Source organism: Pantherophis guttatus, chromosome 2 (assembly GCF_059756535.1).
Source record: "Pantherophis guttatus breed Tessera chromosome 2, ASM5975653v1, whole genome shotgun sequence".
Lineage (NCBI taxonomy): Eukaryota > Metazoa > Chordata > Lepidosauria > Squamata > Colubridae > Pantherophis > Pantherophis guttatus.
This window is the reverse complement of record NC_142064.1, coordinates 230501409-230528807: the sequence shown is the minus strand read 5'-3', so window position 1 is coordinate 230528807 and position 27399 is coordinate 230501409. Positions and strand designations below refer to the sequence as shown.

At 35.4% G+C, this 27399-nt stretch overlaps 1 protein-coding gene across 3 annotated transcripts in view; it reads left to right on the top strand.

Annotated features, from left to right (window-relative positions):
• The window catches only part of GRM7 (glutamate metabotropic receptor 7), a 496237-nt gene that overhangs the window by 393761 nt on the left and 75077 nt on the right, over positions 1-27399 (top strand). For all 3 annotated transcript variants that reach the window (XM_034431643.3, XM_034431644.3, XM_034431645.3), the window contains exon 8: positions 6146-7081. In XM_034431643.3, the coding sequence (XP_034287534.1) occupies positions 6146-7081 (936 nt within the window). The remainder of the gene's footprint in view (positions 1-6145; positions 7082-27399) is intronic.

The window sequence follows — 27399 nt, the reverse complement described above, 5'->3', positions numbered from 1 at the left end:
TATACAACTACTGGATCAGACCCTGGTCCATGTAGTCCAATAGCGGCCAAGTAGCTGCATAAGAAAGCCCACTGGTCTCTCAGCAGATGAATTTTAAGATTTTCAAGGACTATTTGAGTCCAGAGACTCATGTGCACCATATAATGTACAACAACAGCAAACAGCCCGAATCATGGCTCATCAAAAATCCCACCACGGCCAGTGCTAGCATTGTGCTGTGCATGATGTTCAAAAAACGTTGTGGTTTTGTTTTTGTTTTCAATCACAATCTCTCACAGAATCTGTAGCAAGGTATAAAGATGCGGGGGGAAAACTGCATTGCAATATAATTTCCCTCCATTGCTATTTGCAAGACATGGCCAAGAAGGGTACCACTTCTTATGATAATGGATGATTGTGGGATGGCAAATGATCTGTTATATGCATTTTCAGAAAGGTTAGAATTGTCCTGCAGCTCTGAGCTGCCAAAATATTTAGGTAGGGATGGAGTTGATTTTTTACTGTAATCAGTGGTTCCCGGATTGTCAACTTCTTCAACCTTCCTTTCAGGCAGGAAAACTGTTCTAGGGAGGAAGAGCTGGTCTTCTGTCATGCTTTCTTGATTGCCAAGTTCAACTACATAGCTCTTTCTTATGAACTTCATTCCAGACAAAGCATGAAAAGCAATAGAAGGAGTCTTGCCTGGGAGAAGACACTCCACACACTGGTTTACTGTATTTTTATTCCCTGCAGACAAGAATTTAAGTTTGGGAGAAAAGATCTAATCTTTTTTATTCATCATAGCAATTTTTGATATAGTGATGTGGTTTGCATTCACAAAACCTCATTGACATATTCTTAATTTCATTATCAATTTGAAGCCTATTTTTAAAATAATTACATTATTTAATGCATAAGCTTAGGGATCAAAGTCATGAAAATATTCTTGTCTATCAAAGTCAATATATCAAAGGTCTCAGGCCTACTGTCTTTGTAACTGGAAAAAAATGCCAAAGTAACAATAAATATGAGGACAATCCTCAATGGACATTCCTATTATTTCTGTTGAACCAGGGGTGAAATCCAGCAGGTTCTGACAGATTCTGGAGAACCGGTAGTGGAAATTTTGATCAGTTTGGAGAACTGGCAAATACCACCTCTGGCTGGCCCCAGAGTGGGGTGGGAATGGAGATTTTGCAATATCCTTCCCGCAGAAATGGGGAGGGAATGGAGATTTTGCAATATCCTTCCCCTGGACTGGGGTGGGAATGGAGATTTTGCAATAGCCTTCCCTTGCCTTGCCCACCAAGCCACACCCACAGAACCAGTAGTAAAAAAATTTAATTTCACCACTGTGTTAAACTCAGATTAGTTGCTAATAAATAACTAAATAACTAAAGAGAACAACTGGAGCTGCATGAGGAGAAATGTTTCGGCCATAGTGTGTTAATTAATATATAATAAACGTTTTACTGATTTTTATCTTAATGTTATCTTAACGAAGCTTTGCAGGAATGACTTTGTATAAGATGAGATATACTACAACTAATCCTCGACTTACAACAGGTCATTTAGAGACGGTTCAAAGTTACAACAGCACTGAAAGAAATGACTTATGACCATTTTTCACAGTTATGACCTTTGAAGCATCCCCAGAATCATGTGATCAAAATTCTGATGCTTGGCAACTGGTCCATAGTTATGACCGTTGCTATGTCCCAAGGTCATATGATGACCCTTTTGCAACCTTCTGACAAGCAAGGTCAGCGGAGGAAGCCAGATTCACTTAACAACCAGGTTACTAACTTATCAGCTGCAGTGATTCACTTAACAACTGTGGCAAAAAAGGTCATAAAATGGTGCATTAACAAATGGCTCACTTAACAGCAGAAATTTAGGGGTCAATTACAGTTGTAAGTCGAGGACCACCTGTATATGATGTTCCTTAGAGCTTTTACCTAAGGAAAATATCACACATTCGTATTATAGAGATGACATGGATTTTCATTACCTTATTTTAAAAAGAAAATTCTAGACTGTCAGAAGAAAATGTATCCTGGACTGGACCTAAGGAGAGATTGGACAACCATTTGTCTGAAATGTTATAGGATTTCCTGCCTGAGTCAGGGGGTTCGACTAGAAGACCTCTAAGGTCCTTTCCCATTCTGTGGTTCTGTTCTGTTCTATTCTGACTGATGGTTGCAAGTGCTGATTGCAGCCTTTCTCAAACTTTTTTTTCTCTTAGAACCCCTTCCCACATTTAAATGTTCCCAAAAGAGTTATTATTTGTATGGGTTATATTTATCGATAGTTACTATATTAAAAATTAAAATTGATGCATTCGCTGCTCCCACTTCTCATGATTATTTGATGAGATTATTAATATTGTATTACTTTTCAACAGGTTGGCAAGTAATTTTTATTTTGAGGACCCTTTTTTTTTAAAATTTGATTTATATGCCGCCCTTCTCCGGAGAGAAGGGCAGCTTACAATGCGTTAAGCAATAGCCTTCATACTTTTGTATATTTATACAAAGTCAGCTTATTGCCCCCACAATCCGGGTCCTCATTTTATCTACCTTAGAAAGGATGGAAGGCTGAGTCAACCTTGAGCCTGGTGAGATTCAAACTTATAGTAATTGCAGACAGCTGGTGTTAATCACAATGCTTTTAGTCTGCTGAGCCACCAGGCCCCTTGAGTGGGTCTTGAGTTCCTAGGAGCACACTTTAAGAAACGCTTGTATGCTGCAATTATCTTTACATGGGGCTGCCTTGGAAGACCATACAGACACTGCAAATGATGCAGATTGCAGCAGCCTGCTTATTGGCAGGTAATGCTGCCAATCTCACATAACAGACCTCATGATTGGAATGACCATTGTCAGTGTCAAAACAACAAGCCACCTTGACTATGTTCAGTACAAAAGAAATGGCTTTTATTTTCACGTATTAAACAGCTAAAGAATTGGAAGAATCTGCTAGTTTTCTTTTTAGCGAATTTACATGCTAATTTATTCTAACCTCCTGCTCACATGTATCCAAGAAAAATAAAATGACATGACTGTTGCCAACTTTTTCGAGATTGTGCAGTCATCTAATATTACATGAGATTGTAAATAAAATTGTGCCACTCACATGTCAGGTTCTTTCTCTTCTCCATACTCAATAGTTCATCTTTTGAAGATATACCGCATTAAAAATAGGGGGGTGGGGATGGGCCTGCCAGAAATGATATGTTCCACAAAGATTTTACTCAGAAAATATTGGAAGAAAAAGTACTAAATATTAAATCTGTCTATACTGAAAGCCAGATTTCTTTATTTGCAACAGTGGTGGGTTTCAACCTGTGTTACCACTGGTTCACTTTGTGCACACACTTTGCACGCTAGTTGTGCGCGCATGCTTGCTTTGCTCACTTACACGCTGAATTTGCGCCTTGCACAAACACATTCCATTTCAGAACAGCTGAGGCACGGCAATTTGCTCTGCTGCGTCTATCAGCTGGGCTAAAAACGAACCAATATAGGTAGGATTAGCGCAGGGGCTGGTGGGAGGGGCCCAGTTGAGAGTTGGAGTGAACCGGTTGGCTCTCAGCTCACCATCGCTACTACTGGCTTGCCCGAACCGGGGAGAACCGGTAGCAACCCACCACTGATTTGCAACCTATATAGACTGTAATGTATGTAGTAGTGAGGCTATCTATCCAGTCATCCATCCATCCATCTCCTTGTTGCTGCTTCACATAATCTGATTGAATAGAGCACCAGGGCCTATTGGTAGCAAAGGTAAACCCAAATTCTTCAACTATGAATATATAGTAACAAAATTAATTCTAGAATGTATCTTCTAGTGACAAGATATGTTTGAGAGATCTCACTCATCTATTTATTTAGAACTCCAAAATTTGAAGAATTATGAAACAGGTATCAGTAGGTCACAATACAATATTCACCTGTGACAGAAATGTGAAGTCACATTCTTTAGTACATGGAACCCAGAGTATGCCTCTTGTGCCAGACCTAATAAATAGCAGTATTAATAAGGCAGACACAATTAATAAAATAGCAGCAATCCAGTATTGGAGGAGCTTCCATGAAGAAGAGAGAGTCAACTTATTTTACAAAGCACCAGAAGGCAAGACAAGAAATGATGGATTGAAAGTAATTAAGGAGAGAAGCAACCTAGAACCAAGGAGAAACTTCCTAACAGTGAGAACAATTAACCAGTGAAACAACTTGCCTTCAGAAGTTGTGGGTGCTTCATCACTGGAGGTTTTAAGAAGAGACTGGACATCCACTTTTCTGAAATGGTATAGAATCTCCTGCTTGAGCAGGTGGTTGGACTAGAAGACCTCCAAGGTCCCTTCCACTCTAGTCTATTCACAGTACGTAGCATATAGTGCAAGAATCTTTAAAAATAACTTTTAGAGGTATCCCTCTGAGTATTTTTCCACTATTGCCTTGGAATGTGACATACAACTTCAATTCACTAGGTTTCATTTTGCCCACAGTGAATAATATCTTGTTCTTTTGAAACTTATACACGGCCAATTTATGTAGAAAAGAACAAAGCAATTTTTGTTCTAGTCATTGTCTCTGTTAGTACAGCCAGACTGTATTATAATGTGACTTAGAAAAAAAAGTCTGCACGTACAAAGACAAATAAATCCTTATTCTGAAACAGAATGTTCAGTCCATTGTGAGTTCCAAGGAAATTTGGATGTCTATCAATCATCTTTTCAATGTCACTCAATGTAAATTTGTAGCATTGGTAAATGGAACTCAGTGGAACTCATTATTTAACATATAGTAGGGCACTTCAGGAAAAAAAAAAGATTAAAGATTTGGATCAGTTTCCACTCTGCCTGGGACTAGTACAGGTAGCAGCTATTCTAATTGGAGATCTTTGTTTAAAAATAAAATCAAAATCCTTGACAGGCTTGCTTGAAATAGCCATGTTGAAATAGTATGTTTAATATAGATAAGGGATAGGGAGATTCAGCCATGTTTCTATCATTCACATCTTTCCAGTGTGTGTGTGTGTGTGTGTGTGTGGTGGTAGGGGGGACACAACGTGGGTCAGGATTCCTGAAAGTCAATGTGAACTTAGATCACTGTACATGCATACATCAAAACATGCTTCCAATTTTAATTATTTATTAAACAAATGATCCACCTCACACGTAGGTGACTTGAGGCTGCTTAGAAAAGGGATGGGGAGTAGACACATCAGTGTCAGAAAAGAATTAATTCAGGATTTGGAAAGAAATGATAAAGGCCTTTTTCAAGAAAGCTTTAAGAGCCATGGTTATTCAGGCTTCACTGTTCATTAAACTATAGCCACACTTCAAGCAAATTCTACAAAATGAACTTTTCCTGTTCTAAAAGATTATGCCGGCTATTTGAGTGTTTGCTCCGTGGTCACAAGGGAAGAATACTATAATAATGCAAAGAATGCTATGCTAATAGGAGAAAATGCATTGTTCCAATTATGTGGGTTTCCATCGAAACTATTTTCATGCTATTTCCCTACGGTAATAACCTTTATTTCCTTTAGTATTTGCTTCTTCATTGAGTTTTTATTTCTATTTCTTATTCCCTCAGCAACAGTTCTCATTTTCTTCCTCGCTGCTACCATCTCTTTTTTACTCCAATATATTCATGTCTTTGTTAATCAACTCATCAATCCACTAAGCCAATGATGGCGGAACCTTTTAGACACCGAGTGCTCAAACTGTGTGTGTGTGCGCATGTCCAAACTGAAAGGTGTATGCACGTACAGATGTGGGCATGTGTGGACATGCATGAACACACACATGCACAGACATGCACGAACATGCACATGTGCAGACATGCGTGCATGCTCAGGAAAGATCCGAAGACCAGCTGTCTGGTGGGAGGCGGGACATCCCAACATTGGCAGCGCGGCAAGAGGTAAGATCTTTTTCTTTCGTGAGCTTCTGTTTCGTCATTTGCAGGGAAACAGAAACTCATGAAAGAAACGCCATGGTGGTCTGACCTGGGGCGACGGCACACGTGCAAGCAGAGAGGGCTCTGTGTGTCCCCTCTGGCACGCGTGCCATAGGTTCACCATCATGGCACTAGGCCTACTTGATAGTCACTTCCGGATAAGCAGTCTCATTTATTCTATGTTCTTTTACTCTTAGATGGATGAAATGCAGTGGGGCAAAGGAGTGAAGAAAACCCCTTCTTCAGTCTGCAGTCTTCCCTGTAAACCAGGAGAACGAAAAAGGATTATGAAAGGGATGAGCTGCTGCTGGCAGTGTGAACTGTGTGATGGTTACCAATACCAGTTTGACGAAGTGAGCTGCAAGCTGTGCTCCTACAATCAACGACCAAATGAGAATCGCACCGGATGTAGCCCTATCCCTATTGTAAAGTTGGAGTGGCATTCACCCTGGGCGGTCATCCCAGTCTTTCTGGCCATGCTTGGAATTATTGCCACCATATTCGTCATGGCAACCTTCATTCGGTACAATGATACTCCCATTGTGAGGGCTTCTGGAAGGGAACTTAGCTATGTTTTATTGACAGGAATATTTCTGTGTTATATCATCACTTTCTTGATGATTGCCAAGCCAGATGTTGCCGTGTGTTCTTTCCGGCGTATCTTCCTGGGATTGGGAATGTGCATAAGTTATGCTGCTCTGTTGACTAAAACAAACCGTATCTATCGCATATTTGAACAGGGCAAAAAATCAGTGACAGCACCCAGGCTTATTAGCCCAACATCACAATTAGCAATCACATCAAGTTTGATATCAGTACAACTTCTTGGAGTTTTCATTTGGTTTGCTGTTGATCCACCAAACAGTATTATAGATTATGATGAACATAAATCTATGGAACCAGATCAAGCCAGAGGCGTTCTCAAATGTGACATTACGGATCTACAAATAATATGCTCTTTGGGGTATAGCATTCTCCTAATGGTTACATGCACTGTTTATGCCATCAAGACTCGGGGTGTCCCAGAGAATTTTAATGAAGCCAAACCCATTGGATTCACTATGTACACTACATGTATAGTATGGCTTGCCTTCATTCCAATATTTTTTTGCACTTCCCAAGCAGCTGAAAAGGTAGGTGAAAATCAAGTAATTTATAAAACCATTACATTTTAAAATACAAAGGAGTGTTGAAACCACCTTCTGGATATGGGGGAAAAATGTTTGGACAAAAATGATTGGTAAGTGCTTCAGCTATACATAAAGTTGCTGATGTTGTTTTTCCTGTAGTTAGGTGAAGATTATGATGATGGTAGTGATTGATAAAGTGGTAAATAAAGCACAAGAATCACTTAATCCATTAATTCCATGGCTGTAACTGTTTCAGCCACAACTGGAAAGTAGTAATTGTTTCAGTATGAAATGCAGTGTATAGCTTAATCAGCTTTTTTATTCTTAAAGTCTGTCAAAAAATATTTTGCTTGGGCCCATGTTTTTCAGTTCAGACAAAGTGAGAGCAAAAGATTGTTTATTGCTATGGTATCAATTCCTCAAATATGAAGTAAATATTAACGGCCATTCCTGAAATCGTACATACTGAATCAAACGTATTAATATGTACCAAGTATACCTAACAATAACTATCAACATCCAGCCATCTCTTCGTTGCAAAAAATATTGTGTTGCATTTAATAAAAAGAAGAAGGTCCATTTACGATAATTTCAGGTTATGCCAATGGTATTCCAAGGCTATTTAGATATTCTTGGGATTTTACTCAGATAAAAACAGTAATAATACTTGGATCCAGTGAAAAAGTATAGCCAAGCATAGTATGGCAATTTCAAACAAATGTTTTCATTAGAACGGTATTAAATGAATTAATAAATGGTTAACAATAAATAAATGTCCAGGTAATCAAAAGATATGGAAAACCAGATAGGCAGAGACCAAATAGAACCATTACCAACCATATGTCATTGTTGAATTCAATTGTCTAACAGTTTTTCTCTGCAAAATCTGCACATGATATATCTGAATATGGGTTTCTGTTATTCTTCTCACCCCTTATTTTGTGATGCAATTCAAGCAATAAAACCAAGGATTGTATTAAGGTAGTTTATATCCCCAAATCTGAAACTAAGAATTGGGCATGATGTAGCTCCCATTAGATGTTATATGTTCGTTGTAATACCTTCTATGAGTATATCTACAAGTACAACACTAACATGTACAAGGAAAATGCCATCTTCTAAGTACAGCTATAAATATGAAGGGTACCATTCACCTTATACCATACACATATATGTGAAGGCTTTCTCCCTGTGCTTTACATTCAGAGGGGTGTGTGTGTATACACATATACATATGTATGTATATATACAGAATATATGCAGTATACACACATATACATATAGACACATATATATGTGTATGTATATGTATGTATGTATGTATGTATGTATGTATGTATGCATGCATGCATATCTATATCTATTTATCTACCTACCTACCTATCATCCATCCATCTATCTACCATCCATCCGTCTATCTGTCTGTCTATCTATCTATCTATCTATCTATCTATCTATCTATCTATCGTCTAGCTATCTAGCTATCTTTATCTATCTATCTATCTATCTATCTATCTATCTATCTATCTATCTATCTATCTATCTATCTATCTGAGTCTCTCACTGATTCACTACTAATATTAAATAACAAAATGCAGGTAATGAAAATCATACTGTTTCCTACATTTCCTAATTTAAATTAAATAGAATTGGAGTCTGTTCAGTGAGGACCATGAAACAATTCAAGATCCCACCAATATCTATTGGGGCCAAAATTAGGAAATGAGATAGCCTCCTTTAAAAAAGTACAGTGAACCTCATCCAATATCACTTAATCTATTGTGCCTTATATTTCCTAGAGGTCTTCCAAATTACTTCTGGAGGTCATTCCAATACTCTGGAGCACGTTTTAAAAGAAAAAGCTATTCTCCTAATGATTTCCACTCTTGACAAGCAGCATTAAATACAACTCCATGTCTGTTACTGTGCATTTAGATAATTACTACCTTGCTTAATGTCCCTAGTTAATGTTAATCTTCTTCTTCTCTTCTTTTATATAAGATTAACTTGCTAATTTTGTTTCTCTGTCAGCCTCCAGATCCAATTAGAAATGTTGGGGAGGGTATCTACTATGCAATGAGTTTGTTCTATCTCAGCAAGAAAAACTCAGCAACTGCCTTGCACAACATTGATATTGTTCATTTTGTGCACAGAATTATAAAGTATCTTTGGATAGCTAACCAAAATCTATTTTGCAGTCAGTTCATTGAATATTCTCTTATCCCAGCAGCTCTAATTCCATGGATTGTGTGCTGAGCATCTTGCAGAAAGGTACCAACAGAAGCAAAGCATATGTTGTTCAAATTAACCCATGTCACGGGAACACAAATGACCCTCTTCTTAAATGCACTGATCTTTCCTGCTTCAAAAGCAATATAATTATCTCTCTTAATCTGCACTTCTGCAGTTTACTTGAGTGCATATCTTTTTGACTTCAAAATGCATTTTCTGGTCACGCTTCAATAACACTATCAATTATTATAAAGAAAAAAATGTTCTTTTTCCCTAAGATGTTGCTTAAAAAGAATTGTGGTTCTTTTCTTTTTTTTCTTTTTTTTTTCTTTTCTTTTCTTCTCTTTTCTTCTCTTTTTTCTTTTCTCTTCTCTTCTCTTCCCTTCCTTTCTTCTTTTCTTTTCCTTTCTTCCTTTTTTCTTTTTCTTCCTTTTTTTTTTTGATAGAGTAGGTAAAAGCAATATTCAAATAGTTTTTTTTTTTAAAAAAAAATAACAGTCTGGGCTGCTTTTAATGCATTATTATTAAAGGTTGTATTTTTTTCATATGCTTCATGGGAAAAAAAAACTAAACAAGGATATTTGGAAAATAAAATTAAGCAATTATGTATGCAATGAAACCTACACCAGATCTACATAAATCTTTTCTGTCTCCTAAATTAGAACTTAATCTCTTCTATGTGTATGATATACTGAATATTCATTGAATTGCATAGAACAAAGATATTGGGAACAGGGGTAAAGAATGATAAATTATTTGCCCCTAAACTGAAACGGTAACAATGAAGAATATTTTTAATCTTAACGATAGTTAGAACAAAGTATAAAATAATTCCAAATACAGACTATTTTTCTGTCAAGTATAACTATTTAATGTTGAATCAAAGGTTACTCGGGAAGAAATTGATATTTTTTTAACAAAGTAGCTCTTTTGAAGATTATACAAGGCTAAGCCTTTTATTTAACTGCATCTTTGTCACTTTGGGTTAGAATAGATACTATTTATGAAAAGAGAAAAAGCTGCTAGTATGATCATTACCCTATTAATTGGCATGAAACATACAAGAATTTTTGAATTCTATACTATTGGAAGTTTATAACGGTTCATTTTTGAGTCACATTTTTGTAACTTTAATGAGGCTTCTAAAACAATGGTTTTGGAGGTTGTGGATTCCTTTTGGCCAATTTTCTTGTTAATATTTGATTCCAAAATTTTGATAGCAACCTCAGTATGTGGACCACAGCCAAAATGGCCTTTTAATTGTCCATTCTGGGCTATTTAGTTTAATAAAAGTGCAACAAGCTTCAGACAATATTAAATTATTACTGGATTTGGCAGGGTGGTTTTGTTGAATTTGTTGAACTTAACTGTTTGTTTATTTATGATCCAAGACCAAGTCACAGAATTTTAAAAATACAACACACCATTAATACAGGCATAAGTAAATACATACTCTCTGTATTTGTTTGCTTGTATGTTTGTGTGTGTGTATGAATCCGTAGAGAGTTACCTATTCATTGAAGACAGCAGATATGTGGAAACTCTCAGACAACATGATTGTAACTGGAATTATTCCCTCACTTTCAAGACATTTTGTGGAACTTGCTAGGATTGTCCTTTATGTTCTGTTATATTTAATTTGAGCTTGAAACCACTGACATCCCTTATCAGAAAACTGTAGGACCCTTGGGGCATAAAGCAGTTGAACACAAATCCTTTGTGGTGGTATATTATGTCTCATTGGCAATGATGATTGTTCTATAACTACACTTAAATATAGTATAGCAGCTTAGTTTTAATTTAATATAATTTATTTTTAAAATAATTTACAATGTTGATTATAATAATAAAAACAAGTACAAACTAAACTAAGAGAAATAGAAAGAAATAATAAAGATTTGGTATCAGCAAAAAGTTCGTAAAAGGTTACCAGAGCTTTATAAAAACACATCTTTTTTTTTAAACTTTGGTCAAACCAACCAACTTTATATTCCTTCCTTTTACTTCTAATAATCTTGAACTTAATTCACTCAAATGTTCTTGCAGGCTCTGATCTCACTTCAATTTTTCCCATCCCAAATGCTTTTTTCAATGATTTAGTAAACCACCTTTGTAAATCTAATAAAGAGTCATTATCTGGGTCATTCCCTTAATTTATCATTTGTATTTCCCATTTAACTTTCAAGGCTTTAACTAGCTTCTTTTGTATGTCCATTGGATAATGCTTATCCAAATGATTCTTTTGCTTGTTTCTAATTTAATTATATTATATTCCATGCTTTTTTTATTTTCCACTATTTCTGATTCTAATATTTCTATGTCATTTAATTTTGTTTCAGTTCTTTATGTTGTAAATCTTTCAGAATATTCATTCACATCTATCATTCCTTCATTAACATCTTTTGGACATAGTCTAGCCATAGAAACAGATATCATTGTTGACATTGTAGCAACTAATATCTGATCCCATTATTCAAAAAAATTTCTGGAGCATTTCAAATGTTATAACATTTTATTTTACTTTGTAAATTCTAATACTAACCAAAAACAAAGGTCTTGCTTGCTTGCTTGCTTGCTTGCTTGCTTGCTTGCTTGCTTATTTATTTATTTATTTATTTATTTATTTATTTATTTATTTATCCATCCATCCATCCATCCATCCATCCATCCATCCATCCATCCATCCTCTGGTGTCCAGTTTTGAATTCATAAAAGTCATGATAAAGCATGATTCTAATGCTTTAGATCAGCTATATGCCAGTCACAATGGCAGTATAATGAAGTAAAATATTTGATTTCATTTTTTTGGCCAAGATGAAATTTCTCAATTTCTGCCAGCAATGAAATTAGTTTTGGACAAATCCAAATCTGCAATATTTTTGTAGATAATTAATCAGTATTTTTAGGATGGAACCTGGAGTAAAAAAAGTCTAATGTCACTTATTAACATTATAATAGTTAAAAAATGTAAAGAATTTTAAGATGAGATTATTTCTCATATTTGTTGTATACTACAAAGAATGTTGTAGAAGAATTGGCTATCAGTTTCATCACATTTAAGCTGAAAAATGAAAAGCAATTATGTAGTTTTAAGCATATGATATGAATTGTATATCAAGGTAGTAGATATGATTTCAAGAATAATATGGTTTAAAAATGTGAGTATGAATTACATATTTTATCATCACATGAACAACTAAGGATTCATTGAAGCAAGAGGAGGAGGAGGAGGAGGAGGAGAGACACAAATGAAAAATGATACTCTGGATGAAAAGACAATGCTATCATGGCTAGATGGTGTTTGTTCAGTGTCTACTTATGAAGTGGTTCATAAGGATAATGGGAAAATTTCAATTATGGTCCATTGTTATTCATTAATAACATTCATTCATTAAAAAGCACCAGCCAATGATTTAAGGAGAATTAAAGATTAATCATATCTCATAGATCTAAGTATAATGCTAGCTGTTCTGTAATGAGTGCATCACAATATTTTAATAACAATCTCAACTATTCAGAGATATTATAATATGTTCTGTTGTCAGGACAACTGACATTCCTTGTGTGCCATTTGCTTCCCAGCTAAGCACCATAGTGTATCACAGCTTGTTAACTCACCTGTCTAGAAAAATGTTATACAAACAAAATGCTCATAATAATGTTACCAATATAATTGGTCTCGACTACAAACCTATTTTAAATTCTCCCCATATTTGTGAATGTCTCGTTCAGAAACAAAGTCAACTCCCAACAAGTGTTAGACCAATTATAGAAACTATAGGCTGATGCAGAATCAATACCAAGTGGCACTTGAAAAGAGCACAAATGGCCCCTGTAAGGTCAAACAGAGCAGAATGAAATCAATAAACCAAATTGAAACAAAATATTAGAATTGTAAAATGAGAAAGGGAGTAGGTAAGTGAATTCACCAAGCCCTCAAGCCCTGCAGCAAATTATTTAAGCAATTAGCACAAAATTATTGAAATTATTTTCTGGAATCATCTTTTCTTGGAAATTTCTTTTCATTTTTATTTATTTCTGTTCTTTGGAGGCTTCTGGAATATGTATATTTGTCATGAAATATGAAAAGTAGTAGAAGACTGAAAGCAATTTTACCTAGAATACTTTTATGCAGAAAATATATATCTTGTCATGCACACATTTTATATATTCTACAGGCAGGTACTAACTACAACCCTAGGTAGATGGGCTATATTTCTCAATGAATATCATGTATACGTACATGTATATACAAAAAGACACAAAGACACAAACACATTTCTGTAGAGGCATAGATTAATAGTTAGCTATCTTGATAAGTCAAATGAATAAATCTGAAACAGGTCTCAGTTACAGCATGAAAATTAATAATATACTACAAAATGGATATATTAATTATACAGTGAAATATTTGGGGATGCGGTTTGCAATGAAAGGTGCCTATTTCTTTTTTTCTTTTCTTTTTTTTTCTTCATACTTTTCTGAGATTGTCTAGTACTAAATCTAAACTCCTTATAGTGGCCTTAACATCTGACCAATCTACATTGAAACATTAGTCTTTTCAAGACAGATTTTATTATTTTTAAATTTCCAGTATATAAAATAGCATGTGTCAAAATATATTCAGATAAACACAAGGTATAGCAATAGTACTTACAGTGCTTTATGGCCCTGTCTAAGTGGTTTACAGAGTCAGCATATTGTCCCCAACAATTTGGGTCCTCATTTATTTATTATTATTATTTATTTTATTATTTATTAATAATAAATAATTATTATTATATTTACCCACCTCGGAAGGAGGGAAGGCTGAGTCAACCTTGAGCCTGGTGAGATTTGAACTGCCAAATTGCAGGCAGCCAGCAGTCAGCAGAAGCAGCCTGCAGTACTGCACTCTAACCACTGTGCCACCCTGGCTCCAAGGTATCATGGAAACTGCTTCTAAACTTCTGCCAATAATGTTTTGTTCTACTGATTTTTTTTTTATTTTTTTTTTTATTTTTATTTTTTTTTAGGGAAGGTTAATTCACTGAAAATCTGGTTCAGAATCTGAAAAGAGGCTGGTACTCTTTCAGATCAATCTTCCTATCCGTATCCTTTTAACACTGTCTGGGAATTACCTTAAGTGTGACCTTAAATCTCTTATCGAATACCATGGGACTTAAGTCTTAATATATGATACCCTGGTGGAAACAGACCAGAACACAGAATGTGCTTCTAGACCATATTGTCATTTCACAATAGCCAGAGAGAAAGCCTGGAGAGATTGAGAATTACTTAGAAAACCATTGGAATGGGTTTCCTAGGATTTTCTTTTTAATCTTCTGCAGCTCTTTGACAAATGTATCTTTGCAAGTTATTTCTGAAGATGTTTTCTGAATGTCAACAATGAAAAAGAACTCAGTTTTAGGATGAAATCACACCAAGGTGCATGCTTCAATACTCTGTAAAAAGGTGGTGTTTTTTTGGTAGATTTCTCCTGTTTAAAGAACTGCTGTAATCATGACCTTTATCATGATTGGACCATATATACCTCCTATTATGTAGGAAAAACCAAAACTGAAATAAATGTTTATTAAGTGCAATGTCAACCTATGGGATAATAAGAAAATTTTGTCTGCCTTATGAAGCATACTATTTTTATGATTCTTTGTATTTTCAATTAAAGCAGGAATTCATAATTAAGGGAGTGGGAGAAGTAATATTATCATCACATATTCCCTAGGGAGGGGGCAGATACATTCAAGTTATCCCTTTTCATAGGGTTTTTTTTTGGGGGGGGGGAATGCCATATTAGTGGTAATTAATTTATAAAAAGCACTGAAAAATATTTGCTGAAATCTTACTTAGTGTTTATTTTATAGTGCTATTTATATTTATTTTTAATTGTGAAAAATAATATCAGAATATGTAAATATATAGACAAGGAAGCAAATACATCTGCAAGCAAAAAATAAAAATAAAAAGATTTTGTAATTTAAAAAGTGGGCATCTTGAAAGAAATAGTTTGAGTAGAAATAATCCATACTGTCAGGTGCAAAGGAACAGGCTCATCTGTTAAATTGCAGCACAGAAGATTTATTGAAGCTTATAGAAAGAATCTAGTCAATTAAAGTTCAACATTAAATTGGTGCCAGATAAGGATCGACAGAATTCAGCAGAAGTTGGACCATTTGTGGAAACATAACAACTCTAAGCTAAAGATGCATATCCCCAGTTCTGCCTGCTATTCTATATCTGCAAGATCATAGTTTGCTGTCTATGTGCTACAAAGAGTAGCAAGATTTAAGAACTGAGCATTGACTAATGTATGGCTACTGAGTCTTATTTCCCCTCTAGGCTTTCTTTGTATGCAATCAATGAGAAATTATTAGAGCAGACTATGATTCTGCCATGTGCATTCAAATTCTTCTTTGGCACCTTAAATAAATTCATAAACTTTCATGGATCATTGTCGGATTGTTCAACTCCTTAATAACTAATTGAAGAAGCTGTCAATATAGCTAACTGTGAAGTCTATTAAGCATCTTCTGGTTTATAGACTATTAAACTCTCATTGTCACATGAACAGTATTATTCATATCTTATCATTTACATTATAAATAAGTATAGCAATAGCAATAGCACTTAGACTTATATACCATTTTACAGTGCTTTACAGCCATCTCTAAGCGGTTTACAGAGTCAGCATATTGCCCCCAATAATTTGGGTCCTCATTTTACCCAACTCGGAAGAATGGAAGGCTGAGTCAATCCTGAGCCTGGTGGGATTTGAACTGCTGACAGTCAGCAGAAGTAGCCTGCAATACTGCACTCTAACCACTGTGCCACCGAGGCACATCATCATTTTTTGGTATAATTTTATGGAAATATAGTTTTATGGAAAAATGTAAATGTAAAACATTTGTCCCTAAACAAAACTTTGTTTTTATGAACGTATTATGGATCTTTGACTCTGCCACCTTTTCCTTTGGGAAATGGAAAATGTTTAAGTCCATTTGTTGCTATATCCATTTTGTGTCATTGCATGTATGTACACATTCCATTTTAAGGCACTGAGAGGAAATATAAATGGGGTAGTTTCTTGTTGCATAAAGTACCATTTAAATAAAGCCACATTAGCAAGTGAGCACTCTGCCTACTGAGTGTTTCTTAAAACAAAAGGATTATCTTCCTTTTCCTGCCATGTATAGCATTGCTTGATTAACAAGGCTAATGTGTATTTCACCAGGAAAGTGCTGTACACCTCTGAGAAACTGCATAAAGTAGCAGTTGCTATAGCAACAATAAATTCAAGAATGTGCCTGTCAAAAGGGTACCATGAAACCATTTGTCAATGTATACATTGTGGAACTAAAAACATAGCTCTTAGCACTCCTACTTATGATACTCCATTCTACCGAACCTTGAGTTATGCAACTCATCATTCCCATAACTATGATAAAAGGAAACATGTAAATCAACTGTAATTTTTAATCTTTTTTCTTCTTGTCGTCATCTTATCAAGTTAGCGATGACTTCTAGTGACTGCCTGGACAAGTCCCTGCAGTTTTCTCACCAAGACTTCAGAAGTGGTTTGACAATGTTTCCTTCCTAGGGTTAAGAATGAGTGACTGGTCCAAGGCTTGTACCACCTGGCTTTGTGGCTAAGGCAGAACTCCTTTTTCTAAATTGATGCCTTAACTCTATTTGGTTATTTGTTTTAATTTTCTATTTCCTGTCCTGTCCTCTTTTTTTGGATATCTATATTAGGCTGACAATGAAATGGCTGCCTGGCTGCTTGTGGCTATCACTGTCTTCTTTAGTTCAAAATCAGTGATATGGCCAGCATAAATAATTATTTTCCCTTCCATATATTATGTCAATAAATTAAACAGATGGCATTATTGTTTCCCTTACTGTAGATTTTCTCTACAATTTGTTAGAATGAAATGGCATTCTTAATTCTTTAAAATGAAAAACATTAAAACTTTGTTAACCTATCTTAAAAAAAAAAACCACTTTAAATTAAGAGGTTAGTTTGACAAAATGATTTCAGTTACCTATTGTATGGCGGGGTGGGGGGGGAATTCTGTGTTGGCATCAACACATGTCCCTTATGTGATCTTCAGCTTCACAGCAACATTAATCTGCTGAAGTCAAGCAAGGAAGATAATTTCAACATTTTTCATGCTTTGATCATTGAGATTTAGAGATGACAATATAATATTTATTTTTATCATAGTTGAGCCTGTCATCCATAGTGAAGTTCTGAGACATTCATGAAATTCTCTTGATTCAACAATTCATATGCCCAATATTTAGTTTTAATTCAACAACAGAAAATTTCCAACTATTAATTTTAAAACTATCTTAGAAAAGAGTCTAATAGTGAATGTGGATCTATCTATATCTATATCTATCTATATAATCTTTATCATCTATTTCTATATCTACATATCTATCTATATGTGTATGAGTGAATTCTTGAATTCTGTGATGATTTTTTTAATAGAAATACATCTTAGTAAATATATTAATATTTATTTAAATAATTCTTAGCTCTATATTCACATTGATGTTTATTGTGAGATAAACAAATATGATATATTTATATGTACAAATGAAAAAAAAATCCTTCAAATAATTATTTCCAGGTTTTTTTTTTGTTTTTTTTTAAAGAAACTTAAAACCAGAAAGCTACCTTAAGGGATCTATTCCAAAATAAAAGGGAATGTTGAAGCAAATATTTGTTGGAGCAAATATAGAAACTAAACCTTGAAACCATGCAAAGTAGCTTTGCTACATAAAAGAGCTTTGCTTCTTCCAATGAACAAACAAAACAATGTTTTCAGAGCAATTTTCTTGAAGAAATCAATACTGTTGTAGACTTATTCTAAGAAAATAGAGGTAAAAATGTAGTTTGCTTTTCTTTTTCATTCCAGAGTGAGTAATGCTTTGAATGATATTTATTTAACATGCCCTGAAACTCTGAAATCATAAAGCATTCTGTGCCTTACAGAAACAACAGAATAAGCATTTATTTAAAAGAACATGCAAGAACCCTGATAGAAGATCAGCAAATACAACAGAAAATATTTAAATGGTATTGGAAACATATCTTCATAATGGAAATCAGCAATTTTATCAGCTTTTTAAATACAGGTAGAACAATTTAAGGAAGAGACTATGGTATTTTGGGACAATTTTTATAGTAGTTAAGTATATGCGTCTATTTACTAATGAATATGCAATCTCAACATTGATGTACAGGAAATTTTTAGTTAATAATTTAATGTATGAACAAATTCAATGGAAGAATTTTCAGTTTTTTTAAATAATAACCATTTATTATTCATGTTGCAGATTAATTTTTGCTATCTTATCAAGGAATGATATAGGAATAGATGCTTTAAATATGGATGTGATCCACAAGTTCACAGAAAGAAGGAAAAAGATGTGACAAGATTTTTTAAAAAAATCTGGTACCAAAGAAAGAAAGATTGATTAATTCATCATTCAGGCAAACTACTGAAAGCTTAAAATTCTACACCTGAATTTTATATTTGCATAAATGTTTTTCATGCTGAATTACAATTACTATTTCTTTCTCCCTAAAAATTCTTTATCTCAAACAACTATATAATGAAAGGTATTAACTTCATTCTTTATGCAAGGCACAACTCTTCAGTCCCCTTATTCCTGGGATATTAAGCATTAAAGGGTTTTTCTTTTACTACATTGGGTAGCATATTTGAGTAAGCCCTATGATTTAGAAATTCAGGTCCCTTTTTATTTACTCTTAAGCCATCAAAATGGGTAAATATTGGAAATAAATTGACAATATATCTATGTAGCACATAATTGGCATCTGCAGAAGGTTGAAGGAGCACATCGCAGATGTGGCACATTTATTTGGGGTAACAGAGTACGATAATTCTTTTTATATTGTATTTAAATAAAAATGCTTACCATAAATGCAATTTTATTTAATCATGTGTTTGCCAGCATTTCAGGACTAGATCTTAATAACCTTTATTTTTTAAAAAAAACTTTTTGTAACTATTATAGGCTATACAGTTCTTTGTTTTTTTAATCATATTGTATAAAATACCTAAGCACTTGGCTTGTTTGTGCTTGGTAGCTAAGCAAAATTTAGTATGTAGACCAGAGATGACTGGAGAATTTCAGGAATGAGAGGTAAACTGGGAAGTTCTCAAAGCATCTTCACAGATAGCAAGGACAAACCATTTCTACAATGACAATCCACTTTGGATGGTACTCAGTATCCGGTACTCTGAGGTGACTTTACAAATTTAAATAATAAATGAAATAAACAAACAGTAATTCCAAGAAAACCACATGGATATGTCTTTCTAGGTTCCCTGGATCAACCTCAACTTGAAGGATTACTTTTCAAAAGTGTCATAGTTCCTGATAAAGACCCTGTATTTTAAGCTTTTAAATGATTAGATTGCTGCAATAACATTTTTAATGATTTTGGATGGCTGTCTCTTTGTGGTAAATACATTTCTTCCCCATGGTAAGAATTTCCCTTGAGTTAATAACAAACAAAATCATGGATAAATGAGCCAGTCTGATGTAGTGGTTAAGGCGTTAGGCTAAATACTGGAAGACCATGAGTTGTACACCACCTTAAGCACAAACCCAGTGACTTTGGGCCAGTCATTCTTTCTCAGCACTAGGAAGAAGGTGACTACCATGTTTTCCTGAAAATAAGACCCTGTCTCACATTATTTTGAACCCTGAAATAAGTGGTTGGCTTTATTGCCATGTGCTCAAAAGCCCAATTGGGCTTATTATCAGGGGATGTCTTATTTTAGAGTAAACAGGATAGGACACATCACTTCTGAAAATGTTTCTTAGAAAATTTGTCCAGCCAATCACCAAGAATCAACTGACTCAAAACCACTAAAAACAAACAAACAAACCCTTGTCTATGTAAGTATTTGTTTCCCAAACATATCCTCATTCTTTTTTCTTCCTCTAGGTTTAGCTTACAAATGATTATGTAGGATGTTAAAACATAGCAGTGAAACTGAAAGGTACATAAATGATATATTGAATATTCAAATGTCTCAGAATCTGTGGTTGAAATTTAAGGCTAATCCTAATAATTAACTCTTGCTTAGGAGGTCATAAATCAATAGATTCTGTTCCTTGAAAGTTTGGTGTTAATTTTTCCTATCACACTTGTTGCACTGCAAATTTCCATAAAATATAAAAATACTCATAGGATTTGTTGTCAGTTGAGAATTGTGCATCTACTTTGAAATCTTGAACAGGAAGAGCTCAAGGCCATAATCCTGCTCTTTATAAATAATTTAGAGAGCTGGATATTAATTTTCAATGACAAACATGCCACCAGCCATTTGGATGGCATAAAAAGTATATGCATGATGCTGTAACATTCTGTATTTCTAATAGGAATATACAGATGAATGCCAAGGTATTACTAATAATAATCCCTTTGTGAAATGATTAGTATCTTCACAATGAAACAATAATATTAAAAGTTAATTCTATATAAAACTACTTAATAATGCTGATATATTCATTTAGTTGAAAATTCTTTTTTTTTTTAAAAAAATGGCACCTCCAGAGATAGGTCTGCAGTCAGTGAGGAATTCTTTGAAACCAGAAAGTTTTGTCACTTTGTTATTTCATGTAGAAAGTAAAGATTTTTTTTCTTTGCCTTCACTTTGGTGGAATTATTCTGATTTCTTTCTGAATATGAAGAAATGAAAACTCAAGTAAATAATGTACATTAAACATGAAGTTAAATTTACAAATCCCTTGGTTTAGCAGGAAGGCAAATGAAAAAATAATGAACTTGAATTTGGTAGAGAGGCAGAGAAAGATGTTCCGTGCATGTAATACATATAATATCATATTTTATTTGTGTTATTGACCCAAATGAAGAAGAAGAAAAGTGGAATGGAATGACACAAAGCATAAATATCACATTATTTGTGGAACATTTAATGGATAAAAGACCCATGGTACTCTTTATTCATTCTTCATGGCCCAATTTGCCTATTTGTTTAAGATTTGGATAGTGAGTTTAAATTAAATATATAAATAAAAATATTGCTTCTAAAGGTCTATCAGACCACACCTCAGGCACAACAATCATTCTGGACTCTTCAGAACAAGGGTGCCCAACCTGTGGGCCACAGCCCACTACTGGGCCATGGTCTATTTGCAACCAGGCCATTGCGTACACAGCCTGACTCATATGAACTGCTGGTGTCGGTTCTCACAGCCTCACTCACAGTGAGCTGCAGGAACCAGTGTACACAGCCCCACTTGCTCCTTGGACAAAACCATTGCCTCTCCCACCCCACCCCCCGCACCAGGCTGCCAATCTGAAAAGGTTGGAGAATGCTGCTCCAGAATACTTAATTGCATGTTCATAAAAAAAAGAAGCTTCTTAGATTTGGCATGACTAGATCATGTCCATGAAGATCTAGTTACCCTAGAACACAAGAATGTATATATGTGTATGTGCTACATGGTTTCTGGCCTTTACATCTCCCATTTCTAGTCAATAAATATTTGGTTGCTCTTTGTTCAATGTTGGGAGTTGGAGACTCTGTCCCATATTTATGATTCTGCCAACTTCAGCCCCAACATTACCAAACTGCACTTAAATTTGGGGGTTTAGTAAATAAAAGAAGAACCAATGGGATAATTAAGACTGAATCTCAGAGCCAAACTCTAAGGCACTACATTTGGGGAATAGCAATAAGCCTGATTGGGGCATCTGAATGACTAGCAAACAGATCAAAATTGCAGTCTCTGTCATTATTTCTTCTTGCTTTAAAAACATGATGCAGCCAGCTAGATATACACAATATTACAGATGCTTATTTTATTCTGTTCACATATCATCTTTTTGAGCAATAAAAGAATATGGCCAAAGTAAGCTCTATTTCTATTTTTGCAGAGTAGATAGTGCTATGATTTAACTAATTTTAAAGTACAAAAGTTCATATGCAGTTTTCAAATCACAGATCCCCAATATACAAGAAATATTGGAGCTGCTGGAAATTACAGAAGGGTGTGGAGCAGTGGTGGGTTCTAACCGGCTTTACTACCGGTTCTCTTTGTGCACGCGCTTTGCACGCAATCACCTCTTCGTGCATGCGCTTCATGCAAGCATGTTACAAATCTGCCCAGCTGAGGTGCGGCAATCCACTATCAGCTGGGCTAAAAAAGAAGAAATAAAAGATAAGAATAACACGGGGGCAGGCGGGAGGGTCCAGCTCCCGAACAAAGAGAACCGGTTTGGTGACATCATATTGTCACCGCTACCGGCTCGGCCAAATGGGCCGAACCGGGAGGAACCCACCACTGGTGGGGAGATCTGAGGGGAAGAGATATTAGTTATTCCTTGAAACTGAAAAAGAGTACTTGTTATTAATTGTTAATTCTAGGGGGAAAATAGCTATTGCATCATTGTGTAAATATCTTAATTATAAACAGAGATCACTGTTTTACTATATGCAGTTCAATAGTAAGGTTAACTGTGGCTTGATAAAGCCTCTAACCAATTTCTTGCTACAGATATGGAAGACACATAGGACATATGTTTACTGTGGAGTCCTTGGTGCTATCTGAACTTGCTTGTTTGCTTGCAGATGTTTCATTACCCAACTAAATAACATTATCAGAGCTAATGAGTGTGAGGTTTGCTTCCTGATTATATGCAGTAGTTTGTCCTGGCAGTGATTGTGGATTGTGGGAATTTTCTCCTTGATAGTTCTTCAGAAAAAACTTTCCAAAAAAAGGAAACGTTTGTATAGATGCCTATACAACATCTTCCAACAAATTGTATACCCGTGTAACTTTATCAAAAAGTGCTTGATCATTCGATCCACTGCAGGATAACCAATACAAACTATGAAAAGGGTAACACTACTATACATCAAAAGCATCTAAGAAACAACCAACAGACTATTACAAGCGTACAGAATCACCATAGCATACAAACCAATTAAAGTCATCCAAAAGATCTTAAGTAAACCAAGAGATGTAGTAGTCCAAGAAATAGGAGTGTACAATATACAATGTAAGGACTATAAGGGCCACTATGTAGGACAGACAGGCAGAAGACTAGCAGGGTACAATCATGAACACAGTCAGAAGACGTTATGAAAATTTCTTCATGGTCAGATTCACATGGCATATTCAACTGTAGTTTCAACTGTGAACATCCTGGACCAAACTAAATCCAAAAACACCAGGGAATTCCTGGAAGCTTGGCATTCAGACAAATCAGCCACCAACAGCCATAGAAATAAACCATATTTATAAAAGAGTCAACAAAAAGCTAGATGAAAAGAAAAAGACCAGAGCATGTCCTCTTCAGCAATTAACACCCAGATAAGCAGGAATTAACATCAGACAAACAATCAAACAGAAAATAATACCCTAATCAACTACCAAGGAAAAAACAACCCACCCACCCCTAACACTGACAGGGCAAGCTACTGTATATAAACAGAAAACAAACCCCACACTCAACTGGCAGTTAATGATGTTATCTAGCTGGGTAATGAAATATCTGGAAGCAAACAACCAAGCTCAGAGAGCATAAAAAAATTCCACAGTTCAACCCTGACTTACATATATTTTCTTCTATTGGAACCTATATTTATTTATTTATTTTGGTCAGCTTAAAATTCTGCTTCTTTATTTTGCTTTAAGTATAGGATCTTCAATACTGCAGTAGCTAGAAGCTACAGTCATTCTGCCTTCATCTATTTTTGGTTCTTTTTTTCATGACAATACTAGAATGGAATGGAATCTTGGGATTTGTATCTATTGGCACCAGGTTTTTGTGATGCATATTTATCAGGCTCTAGCTAAATTATTTTGTAAGGCATTAAATGCACCAGGCTCACACTCAGCTTCTCCCTCCCTCCCTCTCTTTCTCTCCCTTAAATTTAGAAATCATAAAGCCTGCGAGCACAGTTTGAATATCCCTTATGTGACATTGCATAGTCATACAACTGCTAGCTAAAATAACCACAGCTTACTCGAAAACAATTGCCATTCCATTTTCTGTGTTTTGAGCAACAGGAAAACAACCCTGTTTCTTCTTTGATGTTTCTTTTTTATTTTCAAAACGTGATTATAAATAATTCAAAGGAAATATTTTCCACTCACTCTCATGCAAAATGTTATATTTAATATATAGAGATATTAGGCCCATGTGAGGCAGCCATGTTTTGCCTCAATCAGGCATGGAGGTGAGGTGATTTGCCACAATGAGGAATTTCACTGTGCTTCTGGGGCTTCATCTGGCAGTATTTAGTTCCAGTAGCTAAAAGCATGTGCTTAGTCCTCACAAATGAGGCACTGCAAAGCAAAACCACTACTTCCTTTTTAGGGGAAGGAAGGCCAGATTGAAAAGTGTCTTCTATGAATATTCATCAAAGTGAAGTGCTTCAGAACTGCATTTGCACATTTTTAATGTTTATCCCTGTTAGCTTGATTTATTATGCTGTTAATCAAAATCTCCCCATAATAATAATAAAAAAGAAAATCAGCAACAAAGCACATTCTCTCACACACACAGAGAAGACACACACAAACAGGCAGTCCTCATTCAGTGACCACAATTGGGACCATCAAGTCAGTTGTTAAGAGAAGCAATTGCTAAATGAATCTTCAACATAGTTTATGATTTTACTTCAGCTTTCTTTTGCTTTATAGACTTGCAAAAATTGCTAATGTAAGGATTGGTTATTTTTCGTCATTGTGAACTGTCACTGTATGAGGCATTTATTACATGAGAACTACCTGTATGTACTGTATTGTATATGTACATGTGTGTGTGTGTGTGTATGCACACACACACATACAGACATACATATATGCTTTATTTTCTTTTTGTATTTCTGAACCACCCATCTCACTGAAAGAGGGACTCGGGGTGATGTACCATAAAATGTCAAAATATAAAAACAGTATATAAAAATTAAAATGTTAGAATTAAAATTTCAAAAAATATTCTTTTAGAGGGAGGCAAGAATAATTAAACCCTGTTTAAAAAATCAGTTGAAAAGACGAAAGCTCTCTGGGCACCAAGGAGCCCCACATGCTGCTTGCTCCTTTGGGCTCCTCATGAGAGCTTGCAGAGCCATGTTTTAACTATTTGAGACAAAGATCTTGAAGCAATTAACACAAGGTTCAGCAAAAAAATTTAGGAACAAGGATGAGATGAGGTTTGTGGAATCTCTGGGATCTATTAGGCTTGATTGGAAGCTAAATGAGCCAAGGTGGGCAGGTGGTTAGAATGCAGTACTAGAAGGCTACTTCTACTGATCACCGACTGACAGCAGTTTGGCAGATTGAATCTCACCAGGCTCAAGGTTGACTCAGCCTTCCATCCTTCCGAGGTGGGTAAAATGAGGACCCAGATTGTTGGGGGCAATATGCTGACTCTGTAAACCACTTAGGGACGTCTGCAAAGCACTATGAAGCGGTATATAAGTCTAAGTGCTAGTGCTAGTGCTAAACGTGCTATCATCTCTACATTTTCTGAAATGTTTCTGTACATTTTTTAAAAAAGTCTTTGATTTTTAATGCTTATCTCACCTTTCCCCTGTAACCTCATCTGGTGGAAGCACCGGTTTTACCCTGAGTGAGCTTAGAAATAAGGTAGGCCAGCCTGCTTAGAACTTGGATCGATGCCACGGGTGAAATTCACTTACCTTCCCTACTGTGTGCGCCATGCGCATGATCATTTTGCTCATGCATGGCAGCATCCATGCATGTGCAAAGCCTTCTGTGCACGCGCAGAGGCTTAAAATTGTCACAAAAAGTGACATCATGATGTCCGCGTGGGTGGGCGGAGCCTCCTGCAGCCACTGCTACCAGTTTGCCCGAACTGGATAGAACCGGTTGAATTTCACCCCAGGATAGGTCACCATAATGCCACATCTCAAAGCTAGTCAGGAAAATTGAAAACAACTGAGAGAAAAACAATGGCAAACCACTTCAGTACTGTGGCCAAGAAAACAATATGAATATATTCATAAAGTCACTGGAATTAAGATCAGTTTAAGGGAATGTTATTTTTACACCTGCACTGATGAGAGCTCAGGTTAGAAAATACGAGACCAGTACTTCAGTACTGGCTTTCCTTATTTATATGCTACTTTTCTGAAATGTTTCCATATCTAAGGACAAGTAGATATGTTTCCAATTTCCATTTCATAACGAATGGGTTGGGAGAGGGAAGGGAGAATAATAATAATAATTTATTCTGCAAAAAAAGAAGAAAAAAAGGGCGGGAGAAATTTTCATTTTACAAACATATTGCTTTTTTTTTTTCCTGAAATGTTCAGAACAATCTGTGTGGAGTCTATCATTTTCATAACTGCCGAAACAAAAAGAGAATAGAATACAGAGTATTTGGTAAGAATCTCTATTTTTAGTTCTACACAGGAATTATTGAGTCTGTCATCTGCACCTCTATAACAGTCTGGTTTGGCTCTGCAACCCAACAAGACAGACACAGACTTCAGAGGATAATTAGAACTGCAGAAAAAACAATTACTACCAACCTGCCTTCCATTGAGGACCTGTATACTGCACGAGTCAAAAACAGGGCTGTGAAATATTTACAGACCCCTCACATCCTGGACATAAACTGTTTCAACTCCTACCCTCAAAATGATGCTATAGAGCACTGCACACCAGAACAACTAGACACAAGAACAGTTTTTTTCCCAAATGCCATCACTCTGCTAAACAAATAATTCACTCAACACTGTCAAACTAATTACTAAGTCTGCATTACTATTAATTTTCTCCTTGTTCCTATCACTCATCTCCTCCCACTTATGACTGTATGACTATAACTTTGTTGTACCTTATGATTCTTGACAAACGTATCTTTTCTTTTATGTACACTTGGTGCATATGCACCAAGACAAATTCCTTGTGCATCCAATCACACTTGGCCAATAAAATTCTATTCTATTATATTAAAAAAAAAAAAAACTAGATTTTCTCATCCCTTCAGATGATATCAAACCAGGTAGGTTTGATCTCATCTGAAGGGAGAACAAGCA